A 16042-nucleotide genomic window follows, 5' to 3' on the forward strand; every position below is an offset into this window, starting at 1 on the left:
TCTTCTTACCCTTTTGTCTTGCATCCTCCCCAGGATTGGGACACAAATGAACACTCAGCTAAGGGACTGTGCTTGTATACCCAAAGGAGCCAATTGAGATCGAGTAGTTATCTCCCATTACAAAAGAAGCCGCTTATTGGGGGAACGTTAGATGGAGGAAAATATTTTTGAAATTCGGGGTAAAGGGAAAAAGAGATGGCATACCCAAGAATTCATGGTATTTCTTAAAATATATAATGAGTGTAGTTCTGCAGGAGAAATGCCAACAACACTGCTCCCCGACTTTTTTCTCCTGCCTTCCTTCTCCTTCCCCCTTCACCGTCCCTTTCCTTTTTCTTTTTGGATCTCTCCATTAAATGAGATTTGGAGAGAAAATAGCTTTAGCACTACCACCCTTAAAGTTGGGAATGTAAAAGGAGGATGTGTGGTTACTCTTGGATGGTTGATTAGGAAAATAGGAAGATTGTGACTTTACTTGTCCCCTGTTTTTTGGATAGGACTTTTTTCTTATATGTAACAAATGTGATACTAAGCATCTTTACAGAAAATCCATGGTAGTTAATGGTAGCACTTCTCTCATTTACTAAGTATTAGTTATATCCTCAAAGGTATAATGACTGTAGTAAGATAGCTACTACCCTTGGGTTTGTATATCTCAGATGCATCTGGTATTAGCTCATTACAACTGTATGGATAGTTGTCACATCTGTGGATGAGGGAGACATTTGGTGATTACTAGAGGCAGTTTTGTCTTGGAGCTGGAGTTCTGGCTTCATGGTGAGGAAGGCATGGGGATTAATTCACCTCTGGTACACAGGCTTTGACTCAGCAAGTCCCTTAGCCTTTTGGTACCCCTGCCTATTCTGTAAACAGACTATAAATTGCAGTTTAAATGATACTTTCTGTATTAATACACATTCACTGACAGTTCCCCAAACTGAGAGTTCAATGAAATTCTAGGTCCATCTACCACCTCCACCACCACTCCAGCCCTGCTCCCCCCCCCCCCCCCCCCCCCAAAAAAAAGAAAAGAAATTTGGTGATCAGATTGAGGATTAGCTGCAGCGCTGCTTTTTGCACTGGTACCAAAGCATCATGCAGTAATGTCCTGTTTCTGTAGAATGTCCAGATAGCATAAGTGAAACCACGCAGTTGTCAAGAGATCCAGTATTTTCATTTTGAGCAAGGTCTCTGTTTGCATTAGCCTCTGTGCTGTAGCAAAGTGCCTCTGTTTTCTCCATAGCTTTTTGTGATATTACTACTAAATGGAAGAGCTGTGTCAGGAAGTTCTCTTCTATTATGCCAGGTGGCAGGGTATGGAGGCTTTTGGCCAATGCTTACTGGTTAATGAAAGAAATTATCTGTTGTCTTTAAAGGATAGATAGAGTCCATTTTCTGGTGAAATACTTAACGTACAAATGTGCTTAGTATTGTAGAAATTTAAATAATGCCATATCCACATGAGAGCTGGTTTGCCAAAGTCAGAGTAGTGCAGTAGAAAGAATGCTGAATTTGGACTCAGAGGACCTGAGTTTTACTACCAACATTGCTACATAAGGCTCTATAATCTTAGACAAATTGCTTAAACTTTCTGTACCTCACTTTCCTAATCTATAAACTAAAGGAGTTGGACTAGATCACCTATAAAACCCTTTCATGTTCTAGATCTATCATCCTATGAAATCCCATTTTCGAATTGTTTTCAGCCATAGCAGTTGATTTCTCTTTTTTTCCTTTACAGTGGAGGACTTACAATCCATCCTTTTCACAAGTGGAAATTTGGTTCCGATTTGTCTTTGTGGTGTTAACATTCATGGTCACTGTAAGTGCTCTTTGTCTGTCAGCCTTTATTTGAAAATTCTGCCAATGAAGATAGAACTAGTATAATTAGTGATTTAAAAAACCAGCTTAGAAAGGCCTAATTAAATTCTTTAGGATCTTCTACCAAGTAATACTTGTAATATGTTAGTAGATGTTTAATATGTCTGGTAGCAAGTTGCAGTTCATTAAGGAAAAGAGTACCCTCAGGTAGTAATACGGTGTCAATTAGTAAGGATTATGGTTTGACATGGCCAAGGTTACTGGAGAGGCAGTATGGCATAGTAGATAGAGAGCTGGCCAGAAAGATCTTGGATCAAGCCCCACATTGGACATATATTGTCTTTGTGACCCCAGATAATTAATTTAATTTAACCTCTCTTTAAGACTTAAAGTGACCTGCATTGATGGAGAGAATTTCCTTATTCAGGAGTTCTCTTTAACAGTGAAATCACAGGTCCAATCCCTGTCTTCTGCCTCTTGCCCCACAGGAAGGGTTCTTAATCTGGGCTCTGTATATTTGTTTTTAAAATATTTTATACATACACATATATATTTATATACATATATAGTTTCAATATAATTAGTGTCCTTTATAATTTATTCTATGTATTTTAAAACATTATTCTGAGAAAGGGTCCATAGACTTCACCAAATTGCCATGATATAAAAAGAAGTTAAGAACCCCACCCTCTAATTATTTATAGCTAGATTTTTAATACTTGATGGGGGGAGTGTTATTATCATATTAAGTAATGCATAATCTCAACCTGCCACAAAGGAAACATGGTATACTTAAAATGAGCTTTCTTCAAATCTGGATCCACTGCATCTCGGCTTTCTATTTGGCAAATTTGGCAAGAGCTCCTAAACCAGAAACCTTCTCCTTGCCTTGCCATGGCAAATGAGGCATTGAATAGTGGTTTTAGAAAACATGCAAATTTCTTTGCTAAATTTTCTTAAATGTGTTTCCTAAGTCAGAAAACACATAGGAATACAGAAAACATTTCTAGGAAAAGTATCTGAACTTGGAAATAAAAGGTGAACATAATGACCTATTCTTTGACCTTTTCCTTCTAATAGAATGATATTCCCTGACACGGTAACAGTGCAAGGGGTTGCGATTGAGGATTTTGTCTTTACTGTTTTTTTCCCTGATATACGATGGGCAGCGGGGATCATTCCCTGGACACATCTAGCAGTAGTGAATGTGCCTACTCCAGGTGCCACTAAAGGGAGACTTGCTGCCAGGTAGACATGGGAGATGCATAAACTTCTTGAAGAGAGGACAACATGGTGCAGCAGAAAGAATGCTAGATTGGGAGTCTGCGGCCCTGGGCTTCAGGTCCATTTCAGTTCACTGCCTTAGTGCTGTCCATGATGGGGACTTGGAGAGAGACTGTGGGGTATAATGGCTAGAATACAGGACTGGGGGTCAGGAAGACCTGTGTTCAAATCCTGCCTCTGATACTCACTAGTTGTGCGATTCTGGGCTAGTCATTTACATTCTCTTAATCTCAGTTTCCGTAAAATGAGGGGGTTGCGTTCAATGGCCTCAAGGGTCCCTTTCATCTTGAAATCTATGGTTCTTTGATCTCTTAGGTTCTTTCTCATTCTAAATCTGTGGCCATAGGCTATAGACTTAGGAGTTGGAAAGCACCTATAGGTGCTGTGTATGTGATCAGACTCTGCATGTTGGATACGCCCTCATTGTAGACCTCATTTGGTGGCCATTGTTTGGGAGTTGAGGATAAGTGCAAGAGAGACTGAGCTTCTATTGAACTCCTCTCTTCTTGTAACAGTAATTCTGGTGAATGCAGCAATGCCCTGAGGCCTCCTTGATCAGAAACGGTCACTTTGGCTTTCTGTACTTGGGACTAAGCCATAAACTAAGGCCTGTACAGTGTATCTCATTTGGCCACATTAATAGATGTTCAGTGTCCCAGTCAGACCATATCTGGAGTAATGGGAACAACTTTTGGAGAGGACACTGACAAGCCTGAACATCACAATGACTGGGCTCATACAGCACTTTAAGGTTTCAGAAGTTCCTTCAGCAGGGCTATGAGGCAGGTAGTACAGTTGCTATTAACTTCATTTTATAGATGAAGAAACTGGGGCTCTGAGAAAATTAGTGGCCTTCCGTGATGGCACAACTAGTGAGTGTGTGAGGCAGGCCTCAAAGCCAGGGGTCCTGACCCTGATCTTGTCACTGAGCCCATTTCTCCTTGCTGTCCAAATAAGGCTGGTCAGGATGATAAAAGAACTGAAAATCATGCCACACATGAGGGTGCTTGAAAGGCAGGTAGAGTGAGTCAGGAATTATATTGTAGGAAAAAGAATCCTCTGAAAATTTGATTTGTTTTGTTTCTGATTAACATCATCGTTTCCTCTTATTGGCTCCGTGAAATTGGTGCCTAATGGAAATCGTTAGAGACCATTTTGAAAAGCAGAGCAAAACACAAACCATTGTCCTCATAGTCTTTGGGTTTTTAATTCCATTAAATATGTCTTCTTTATGCTGTATTTCATAGATAAGACTTTTGAACTTTTTTTTAGGCTGTGGATTTCCTCACTTCTCATGGATTAGATTTCTGAAGTTCCTTCTAGTTCTAACATTGTATGGATGGAGATGTAGTTTTGGGAATGTTACTCCCTAGCTGCAGACATCATACTTCTTTTAATGAAGCCCAAGGCCAACAAATGCATTAGTTTTAGCATTTTTTAGTGTAAGCCATATTGGTGCTACAGTTTAGCTAACTATAATAAAATTTTTTAAATTAAGAATATAAAAATATCTTCTTAACCAAAAGCTACTCTTTAAAAGTGACATAACCATATTTTTATGTATTAATTTGAAATTGCATTTTAGTCACTTAGGCAGAACGAAAATAATTTTATACAGTATCCACCCTAGAGAGCCTGCGTAGTGTTGGTCATTTGGAGACCTAGCTCCCAGGCTCAAGCTCTGCTTCTGACTTGCTGTAAGACTTTGGGTAAGTCCGTTCCCCTCTCTGGGTCTGTTTCCTCAAGTCTTAGGTGAAGAGGCTGGATTAGATGATGTCTGAGCTCTGTTCCAGCTCATCTATTCTGTGTATATAGGACTTAGTGGTGGAAAGAGCACTGGTTCTGGAGTCAGACGTTTGGACCCCAGCCCTTCCACGTGACTCCTGTGTGACTTGGAGCAAGTCACTTACTAACCCCTTTGGCTTTCGGTTCCCTTAGGTTTAAAATGAGGTGGTTGGACTAGATAGTCTGTGAGGCCCCCTTTAGCTCTAAACCATGTTCCTGTGTGATCCTAGATACAATCCAACAGAGGCAAAGTATTTCTCAACTGCTGAGCTCTATAGACCAACAGTATATTTCTGTTAGTGCTCCCCAAGATTGCATTAACTTTGGGGGGGAGCTGCTTTATTACATTGTTTACTGTTATTGAGCTTGAAACCCAGGAGACGACAACTCGTTAACCATGTCCTTCAGTTCTTTTAGTACTCTGGGATGTAGCTCCTCTAGGCCTGGTGACTTGAGCTCCATCTCCTCACTTCTCTTGGGTTTCAGTTTTCTTTTGACCATTTTTGTTCAATCCTTTCCAGCCTAAAAGTTATTTTACTTAGTAAAGAAAACAGAAATGAAGTAAGAATTGAATTAATTCTGTTTTCACTCCATTATCACTGTCCCACTTCCTTAATCTGTGGGCTTATCCATCTTCTTCTTGGCGCTAACTTAGCTTAAGCTTTACTTAGCTTCAGTTTTAAAGTAGAAAAATGTAAATTAATTGCCACAAGGAGAATGAAAGATCTCAGAAAGTACTTTAGTGCTTTCTTGCCACACTGAGAAAGATGAATGCTAAAGGCATCACTGGGCTAGAATATACACTTTTTTTGGTAAAAGCTTTTGAAGGAGGGAAATAGATGATTATGAGCAGTACCATCTCATAAAGCAGAGAAAAGCCCTGGAGAGCCAAGCCAGTTTAAAGAAAGCTTGGCAAGATATCCAGCTAAGTAAGATTATCCCAAGGGAACTCAAGGATGAAAATGGAAGGACTTCAGACAGAAGGAAAGATTTGAAAAAGTCATTCTAATAAGCTGTTTTCTCCATCAAAGACCATGGAACTGTCATATTTGGGTCCTAATGTCACAGTGCTATACATATGCATAGAAGAGAGACAACTGCCATTGCAGACAACAAAGCTGGGGAAGCAGCTAACTGGGCCAAAGAGAGAGCGAGGAGATCTGTGCTGGGGACAGAGCTGCAGAACACCGAGGGACTGAAACACGGAGTCTCAGATGGAAAGACAGCAAACCCAGGCCGTATTAATGTAGGAACTAAAAAGGGGCAGCTAAAGAATACAACTACTAAATGCTATGCCTGCTTTTCCATCTGTACAGAGTAATGAGAGGTGTCTGTATACCAATTAAAGGCATCTTCACTGAGGATATTTCTATGGAACAAGTAGGCTTTTATAAGCAGCATTCAGCAAGGGACCATATTTTTACCATTTTACAATTAACTAGGGGCAGCTAGGTGGCGCAGTGAATAGAGCACCAGCCCTGGAGTCAGGAGGACCTGAGTTCAAATGTGGCCTCAGACACTTAACACAAAGCTAGCCGTGTGACCTTGGGCAAGTCCCTTAACTCCAATTGCCCAGCCTCCCTCCCTCAAAAAAGCAAAAAACAAACAAAAAAACCTCTGAAAACCACAATTAACTAAAAGAAGGAGAGGAATAGATGGTCCTAGTGTGCTTACTTGTTATGATTAAAAAGCATTTGATTTGGGAAAAGAAAATGCCACCTTCTAGACTATTGAACAACAAGGTATCTTGTTGTACATAAACATCATTTAAGATTTCTTAGAAGATATAACCCCAGAACAAACCCCATTCAAAATCACTGTGATAATAAACATCGTATGAGGAATAATCAGGTAGATGTACACTTGCCAAAGGTATTCAGTACCGTGATGGAGAAGACAGTGCGGAATCCAAGTGGCAGAGGGATTCCCTGTGGATGGTGAAGTCCTCTCAGTGCTCTTCTTTGCGAATGACATTGTTCTGGGCTTTGATGCAGTTAGTGTATTTCAGAGCTCTACGTGTGTCTTGTAGCTATGTGTACCGTAAAGCCCCTCGAGAAGGACTGTTTCACTTTTGTCTTTGTATCAGAGGAGTTTTGCCTGTCTATCCCCTCAGCAAAGACTAAATGGAAGAAGACTATTGCCCACATCTCAGCATTCATTTGGATAGGCACACCATGAAGCTTGCCCCATCAGTAGATACATGGGACAGACAGTACAAACAGCCAGTGAGTTGGATCCAAAGTTGAAGAGGAGGAGAATAGACTGTATTGCTCTCAGGAAATTGCAAAGCTTCCTTATTCCTTGCCATAAAAGCAAAAGCCTGCCTTTGTAATACCCACATTATTTTGTTATTTCAACATAGTAGCTAGACATGGAATACAATTATCTCTGAAGAATTAAAAAAAATAAACGTTACAGAAAGGGCAGTAGAGAAGTGTATGGTGAGCATGAGCAGGCTCCAAGATAATCAGTGAGGACTCTGGAGAACAAGACTAAAGGAGATCATCAAGTGTGATAGAGAATAAGGATCGGTCACATGGCAAGAATGAAGGATGCCAGGTAGGCGGCCAGAGTGTCGCACGGTGCTCTCACGCTATCAAGAGAAGACAAGAAAGGCTTTGGTGGCGGCAGACTTTCGACGGACTGATGTCTTGAATTTGTATCTGTACTGTAAGAGGGAGTTCCCGACTTAGGGAGATCACAGATCCACTTAAACGCATCGCTTGCCTCCCCAGCCTGTTCTGAGCCTGAATGCAGTCATGCCTTCACTGGGACCAGTCCTCAGTCACCTGCCTCAGCTTCCATAATCTATACTTGATTTTTAAAAATCTGATTTAGTTGATGTTCATCCACATGTTTTCTTTAAGTCAGATTTTCCCTTTCTCTTCATGATGAGAATCATTTGTGTTTCTGTCTTCAGAATTTCATTCTTGAGAGCTTCCCATACTCTTGGGTCAACTTCCCTGGAGAATGCTAGGCCACAGAATCCTATCTATCCTTTCTCTGAATGTTTCAAAATATCCTCTAAGAAATTGCTGGATATGTATTAGATTATGTCTAACTTTACTTTCCTTCTCTATCACAAACTCCAGGATGATATAGTTACTTTTCCCCAAGATTCCTACTTCAACAACTAGTTTCTCCTTATTGGTCACTATCAAGTCTGTTTTCACAAAATTAGATTTTTGTTAAAAGTTCACTTGATAAAAAATCCTCATACCCATCCTTTTCAGCAAGTGAGCTGCTTTGATAATAGCTTAGTTTGCTCATTCACAAAGCCAGAAGATCAACCATTTTCATTGATCCTATTGGCAATGTAGGAGATGGTATAAGTTCAGGCTTTTTAAGGTCAGGAAGATCAGCTTATATTAATGCATTACTCTTTAAAAGTAGTCCAATGTGTGGAAACCTCAGCATTTGGAGATACCCGAAAAGAGGCATTTTGAAAATCCCTAAACTGAGGCAGGTTCTAGGTCAGTTCATTTTAACCTTTCCTGTAGGAACCCTGCTGTTTCTTCTTTGTGAGAAATTCTTGGGAAGCCCTGCAGATGGCTCTCTTGAGAGGCAAGGTTAAGGCTCAGTTAACTGAGCTACACCATGTAATATTGGCCCTGCCATTTAGTATTTGGGCTTTTGAGCAAATAGCCCCTCTTCCTTTCTTTGCCTGTTCCATCTCTGAATCAGGAATAATGATATCAGCCCGCCTCAGGAGGGAGATGGTGAGAGGTGATTATTTTGTTCCAAGTGATTTATGTTCATTAGATTTCAGGTTCTGTGTCCTTATGATAGCCATTTGTGACCTGTCATGTTAGGGGGTCCCATTAGCAATAATTTCATCATCTTATCTCCATTGTCAGTTGATTACTCCAGGGGCTGACAGCACGTCATTTATCCCAGGACCAAAGTCAGCGAGGTCTTAGCCTGACACTCAAACCATCGATTGATTCAGGAGGCTAGAAAAATAATAGGGCACTGTGCCTCTCAGAAAAGAATGACAGCTGTAATAAGCACCATGACTGATAAGATGTGAGCAAAGATGTGTGTGTTTTCAGCAGTTAACCTGAGCTGTTGGTCTGGTTTGCAGTGCCTGTTCGCACATTCCCTCCGGAAATTTTCCATGAGAGACTGGGGAATTGAACAAAAATGGATGTCCATATTGTTGCCCCTGCTACTGCTCTATAATGGTGGGTACCTTTTCCTCCCCTGGCCCCCCCCCCATTTCTATGACTTACTTCAACAAGTCTCATAGGGCCTACCATCCTAAGATTTAACATTGGAAGGGCCCTTTGAGCTCATTTAATCTCCTACCTTTTAATCCCAACTCATGGGCTCAGAAATAAGATGTTCATCACATGTTTACCCGGCCTGAATCCCTGATGTGTTGCCTCTTAGTGGTTCATGTTTAGCACGACATGTAGCTGATAGTTATTATCCTTAACAAATGAGTGACATTTTTGGTAGTTAAAATTTGGAAGAGCTACAGACACAGCAGTTGTAGGAATTTTTGTTGAAGGTAGCCAAATGCTGCTGTCTGCTCTTTATTACCTGCTCCAACATTGGTATGCTCCTGGTGCAGACAGCATTCTGGATTCCCATGCCTGCAGCGAGGATCCAATGGTGACAGCATACGGCACTCAGTGATTATTGCTAGAACAATCTGTTAATTTGCTTTCAGGTTTAAAAAGAAAAACCAGAACCTTTGGATCAGCCTTGGGGAGAAAAGGGAGGCGGTGAATATTCCCCACCCTTCTCTTGCCTTCTTGATAATGAACAGTTCAGTAGAAAAGGCTCTGAACATAGAGTCATGTGGCCTTGGGAAAATTACTCCTGCATGCCTCAATTTCATAATCTGTAAAATGAGGGTAATAACACTTTTTATTGCCTGTTTTATCTCTGGGTTTTTATGAAGAAAGTGCTTTGTAAATGTGAGTTATTAATAACCCTTTTGTAATGATGTATTTTAATATTGCCTTCCAGATCCATTCTTCCCCCTCTCCTTCCTGGTGAACAGTTGGTTTCCTGGCATGCTGGATGACCTCTTCCAGTCTGTGTTCCTCTGTGCGTTATTGCTGTTCTGGCTCTGTGTATATCATGGGATCCGGGTACAGGTGAGCAGAGGACAGGAAGTTGTAAAAAGTCAGCCATTCATTCCTCCTGCTAAGGAGGTAGCATTTCAACATTGGCCTTTTTTCCCCTCTTGCGCTGGGCTGCCATGGTTTTTCAAGGACAAGTATATCTATAGGAACAATCTTCAGTACTCTGCTTAGTGCTCTGTACAAACTGGATGAATGTTAAATCATAATAATCTAAAATTGCCTAAGCAAGTCTTTGCTAGAATTAATATCATTAATAAGAGTTTCTCTTCTTTCCTTTTGTCACAATAGGGAGAAAGAAAATGTTTAACGTTCTATTTTCCTAAATTCTTTATTGTTGGACTACTATGGTTGGCGTCTGTCACATTAGGAATTTGGCAAACGTGAGTAATTTCATTGTGTACTAAATGCAATACCCAAATGCCCCTGAGAAAGGAAGAAAGCCATCATAAAGATCTGTGGTCTCTCCATATAATGAAAGATCATATAAAAGGAACCTGCTGGATTACATTTTATATCTGTACTAAATGACTGTTTTATTCTCAGAACTAAAGGGCCATGTGAGGTGGTGGTAGCCAGGGGTGGAGAAGACCAGCTTCATTTTGGGTCTCTCTGATGTACAAGCAGAATGCTTTATTTTAGAAAAGTTGTGAAACTGGTCCCATGCTAGGTACTCATGTATTTGGTATTGTCTTGTTCATGGTATCTTCAGCTCTTCTTTCAATCAGATTACTATGGGTGTTTCTTTATTAGTATTTATGCCCTTATGTAAACATAGTACAACCACGGAGTTCCTTTTTATAACTTTGGCACTAGAGATACTCAGGTAGTTGTTAGGTTATAGAGCATTCTTTGACCAGTGTTGTATCCAATGTAATGTCATGCATGTTACAGACTTCTAAGCCCATTTGCTCTATTTACTCCCTTTTAGTTCTTATTTGTCTATGAGATCATTATTGTTAGCCAGTTATTCTAGACCTTTACTCTGGTTAGTCATTTTTCTTTATGGTCTCCTTCAGTGCCACTGTATAACTGGACACATCTTTTGGTGGGTGGGTAAAGATGCCAACATTGTCAAAGGGTGTCTGGAAGAATTGTCAAATGTAGGACTTGCAGATGAAGCAGTCTTTAAATTGGAAACTTCAGTAAGAAAATGATACATTTCTCATTGAAAGCCATATTCTGCCATTGACTGCAGAGCACCTATTCAATATTTATCTGATTGTGTGAACTTATCCTGAGTTAACAAAATTACTTAAAAAAAAAAAGCAAGGCATGAAGTTTAGGATTTCTGAAAAACTTGGTATTGATTTAAAAAATTTTTTAATTTGTTGGTAGTGTTGTTTTTTAAATCAGATAATTTTAAAAGATATGCAATATTTTCTTTTTCTCCAATTGTTAAAAGTTTTTTAACATTTTTTAAGTTTTGAGTTACAAATTCTATTTCTCCCTCTTCCCTAAGACAGTAAGCAATCATTTATAGTATTTTTTGATATTAGTCATTTTGTACAAGAAGACCTGAATAAGAAAGTAAGAAAGAAGGAAAGAAAGTGAAAAATAGGCTTCAGTCTGTATTCAGACAGTATCAGGTTTTTTCTCTGGAGGCAGATAGCATGTTTCATCATGATTCCTTTGGGATTGTCTTGGATCATTGTATTGCTGAGAATAGCTAAGTCATTCACAGATCATCGTACTATATATATATATAATTTTTTTTGCTTTTTGGAGGGCAATTGGGTTTAAGTGACTTGCCCAAGGTCACACGGCTAGTTTTTGTGTTAAGTGTGTGAGGCCAGATTTGAACTCAGGTCCTCCTGACTCCAGGGCCAGTGCTCTATTCATTGCACCACCTAACCGCCCCTGTCATTGTACAATATTGCTATTACTATATACAATGTTCTCCTGGTTCTGCTCACTTCACTTTGCATCATTTCATGTTTGTCTTTCCAGGTTTATCTGAAATCATCTTGCTTGTCATTTCTTATAGCACAATAACTTTCCTTCACAATCATATACCACAGCTTGTTTAGCCATTACCCAATTGATGACCATCCTCTTGGTTTCAATTCTTAGCCACAGCAAAAAGAGCTGCTCTAAATATTTTTGTATAAATATGTCCTTTCCCTTTTTTTTTGTCTTTGGAATATAGGCCTAGCAGTGGTATTGCTGGATCAAAGGATATGCATAGTTTTATAGCCCTTTGGGCACAGTTCCAAATTGTTGTCCTGAATGATTGGACCAGTTCACAACTCCGCCAACAGTCCATTAGTGTCACAGCTTTCTCACATCCCCTCTAACATTTATCATTTTCCTTTTTTGTCATATTAGTCAGTCAAAATCAGATAGTTATTAAAAATGAATAATCTAGGGCAAAGTTATATATTAATGTCTGATCTTTGATTTTTTTTGTTAGAGTAAATGAATTACATGACCCAATGTACCAGTATAGAGTCGACACAGGCAATTTTCAGGTAAGTGGAGTTTGTGAAATTAGAGCTTATAAAGTAGTGTTCAGAGATATATATTTTTTTAATCAGTCTTTTGGAAATGGATCATTTAATATCTAGAAGGGTTAAGGAAAGTTTTTAAATAGGAAACTTCCTGAGAAAAGTGTGTAAGAAATATCATTCTCCACTTGGACTTTTCATTTCCCAGAATTCTTGGTAGGTCATTCCTTATCTGCCAAGAAAGAGAAAAAAAAGGTTTATATTCTTACCCAGTCATAGCCAACTTAAAAGCAAGTTTTGTTTTATTGTTTGTTTAGTTGGGTAGAAAGATGGTTGTCTGTGATTTGGTGATTCTTCATTGTCCATTGGTAGCCAGGTTTCTGGCACTATTTCTTCTTTTTGGGTATATGAGCAGAGCTGGGTTGGTCCTCAGTGACCCTCACTCTCCCACTCTAAGCCATTTTCCATTTCACTACCAAAGTGATTTTCCTAAACATAAGTCTGAACATGTTATCTCCCCATGCCCTCATGCTGTAAGTTCAAGTAACTTCCTAGTAACCGCAGAGCAAATATAAAACCCTTTATTTAGCATTGAAAACCTTTACAACCTGGTCCCTTCCTTCCTGTCCAATCTTAACACCTTACTCCCTTCCAGACACTCTCCAGTGCAGTCACATTGGCCTGCTTGCACAGACCCCACCATTCACTGCCCCCCATTCCTGGAGTGTCTTCCCTCTGCAACTTCTCCTGTTATTTCCCTGGGTTACTCAAGACTCAGCTCAGCTCCTACCTTCTGCAGCAGGTCTTTCCTGATTCCTCCTGCTGCTAGGACCTTCCCTCTGAAATTATCTTCCATCTACTCTGTCCACGCCTTGTATGTACATAGTTATTTATGTATCGTTTCCCCCATTAGAATGTGAGCACGTCTTTGTACTCTCAACACTTAGCCCAGTGCCTGTTACATAAGAAAAATGCTTGTTGACTGACTTATCCTAATTTTGATGACCAGGTTTGGGGCCAGAGAACAAATGTTAGGAGCGACAGACAGCTGTTGGAGAATAGAGACACTCCAAAAACGTCCTGATAGGTCCAAATGTTGGGCCCAAACTAATAAGATGAAATTTAATAGGAATAATCATGTAAAGTCTTAACCTTTGATTTAAAAAAAAAAAAAGCAAAACAAGATGGGGAAAGATTTAAATTCATCTGAAAAGGGGATTTTAGTGAGCTTGGTAGCTCACTCACTATAGGTCAGTATAAGTCAATTTAGCTAAAAACTCTAATGTGATCTCAGTAGGTATTAAGAAAGGCAGAGAGCTTCTATGATGATGGGGGAGAAGTGATAGTCCTGTAGTACTTTGCCCTTATCGCAGCACACCTAGAGTATTGCATTCAGTCCTAGGTGCCATGTTTTTGGGAGAACAATGATAAATTGGAAAACATTCTGAAGAAAGTAGCTGGAATGTTGAAGGGCCATGAGATGGTGCCAGGTGAAGATTAGCTGAAGTAATTGGGGGTGTTTCACCTGGAAAATAGAAGATACAGGGGGAACATGAGAGCTGGGTTCAAGTATTTGTAGGGCTGTCCAAGGCAAGAGGCATTAGATCGGTCCTGCTTGTATTCAAGGGGCTAGATAAAAGAAAAACAAGCTTTCCTGACAAACCAGACTCTTTACAGGTGGAATGTGCTGCCTTGGAAGGGAGTGTGTTCTTCAAGCAAAGGCCAACTGACTGCTTGTCTGGGATGTTGGAGAAGGGAGTTTTGTTCAGATAGGACTTGGACTGGATGATCCCTGAGAGTCTGTGAATTAAAGGTTTATGGAGGCTTTTCTTGGTATGAGCCTTCCTGTACCAGGACCTTGCCCAGTAATGGGTCAGATGAGGTCTTTGGCTACCACAGCTCATACTCTTGAAGACAGAACTTTGTTTTATATTTTATAGAGTATGCTCTTCCATTGCATAGTAGAAAGAAGGCTGTACTTGGGAGTCAAGAGATTTGACTTCAAATCTGACCTGTGTCATCTGTGTGACTGTGGGTAAGACACTTGCCTTCTCTATGCTCACTTTTAAAATCTGCAGATGGGGCTGCTAATATACATGCTACCTTTCTCAAGGAGGTGATTCTGAAGAAAGCACTTTGTAAACTTTGAAGGGTTAAGCAAGGCTATGATTTTCTTGCCACTCAGGCTGCAATGGAAAAGCGAGCCACTAGGGGGCTCCAAGTCACTAAATGATCCCTTGAGTAAGAGGACCAAGCCAAGGTTTCCTGGTGATGCTGGTGCTTCTTGCTTTGGAAGCCCTTGACAGGTGTTTCATCATATTAGTGCCGTCAGAGCTCCTGAGCCCTCTTCTGAGTCCAGCCACCAGATGGTATTTCTAGCAGCCGAGTACAGCTTTTTAAGAAGACCATAGAATATTCAAGTTCGAAGGATCCTAAAAAGAAAGGGAAGGGAAGCATTTATTAATCACCTACTGTGTGCCAAGCCCTATGCCAAGTGTTTTTCAACTTTTAGCTCATTTTATCGTCACAATTTTGAGATGTAGGTGCTGTTATTATCTCCACTTTACAGATGAGGAAACTAAGGCAGGCAGAGGTTAAGTGACTTGCCGAGGGTCACACACTTAATGTCTTCCTGAATCCAAACCCAGTGCTTTATCCATTGAGCCGCTTAGTTGCCTCCTTAGGGGTTAGCTTATTTGATGGGTGAGGAATTTGAGTTCCAGATAAGTTAAATGATTTATGAGAGATCACACAGCAATTTATTGGGAGTGCCAAGATCAGAACCAAAGTTGCTTCTTCCTAGGCAGCTAGGTGGTACAGTAGAAAGAAGACTGAGCCTTGAGTCAGAAAGATCTGAGTTCAAATACAGCCTCAGATGCTTACTAGCTGCGTGACCCTGGGCAAGTCTCTTAACCTCTGCTTGCCTCAGTTTCCTCAACTGTAAAATGGGGATAATAACAGCGCTTACCTCCCAAGGCTGTTGTGAGGATCGAATGTGATATTATTTGTAAAACACTTAGCACGGTGCTTGACACATAGCAAGCACTTAACAGATCCTTCCTTCTCCCCTTCCTTTCTTTCTCCTTGCTTGCCACCTGCCATTTTTATCTCCTCCGTCCTTCCCTCTCTGCCAGCTCCAAGTCCGGTGTTCTTTCTGTCATACAGTGAAGTGAAGTCATTCTTACATACACGGCAAAGAACCCAGTTACCTAGTTTGTCCTAAGGGAGTTGTCACCTGATTGAGAAAGGTAGTGCCCACATACCCATGATAATTTTTGGCCATCATTACTGTACTGAGACCTCTGGGATTTATCTTAATCCCCAGGAAGTATGCGCTTACAAATCCTTTTTCCATTTGCCTCCTTGCCTGCATCCATAGGAGGCCTACATCCCCTGTGGCCAATCTAGTAATTTGTGCTTACTGGAGGGAGCACCTCAGAGCCAGGGCACCCCTCTTTGCCCCATAAACCCACAACATGCCCCAGGTCATTTTTAAGGACTTAAGATTGTCCCCTTAAGGGGGGTTCTTAAGATTGATCAGCCACTTCCTTCCCCGCAAACCAGACAAAGTAGCTGTAGTAGAAATCATAATTATAGTATCTGGTGCTTCTG

At 40.4% G+C, this 16042-nt stretch overlaps 1 protein-coding gene across 4 annotated transcripts in view; it reads left to right on the forward strand.

Moving 5' to 3' along the window:
* TMEM181 (transmembrane protein 181) overlaps nucleotides 1-16042 on the forward strand; it is a 90659-nt gene that overhangs the window by 63398 nt on the left and 11219 nt on the right. For 3 of the 4 annotated variants that reach the window (XM_069070332.1, XM_069070329.1, XM_069070331.1), the window contains 5 exons: nucleotides 1742-1822; nucleotides 8975-9074; nucleotides 9868-9998; nucleotides 10275-10366; nucleotides 12397-12454. In XM_069070332.1, the coding sequence (XP_068926433.1) occupies nucleotides 1742-1822; nucleotides 8975-9074; nucleotides 9868-9998; nucleotides 10275-10366; nucleotides 12397-12454 (462 nt within the window). The remainder of the gene's footprint in view (nucleotides 1-1741; nucleotides 1823-8974; nucleotides 9075-9867; nucleotides 9999-10274; nucleotides 10367-12396; nucleotides 12455-16042) is intronic. The other variant, XM_069070330.1, reaches the window with a different exon arrangement.

This window comes from Petaurus breviceps, unplaced genomic scaffold, assembly GCF_028583685.1.
Source record: "Petaurus breviceps papuanus isolate PSGF00001 unplaced genomic scaffold, PetGlider_PUasm1.0 90808, whole genome shotgun sequence".
NCBI lineage: Eukaryota > Metazoa > Chordata > Mammalia > Diprotodontia > Petauridae > Petaurus > Petaurus breviceps.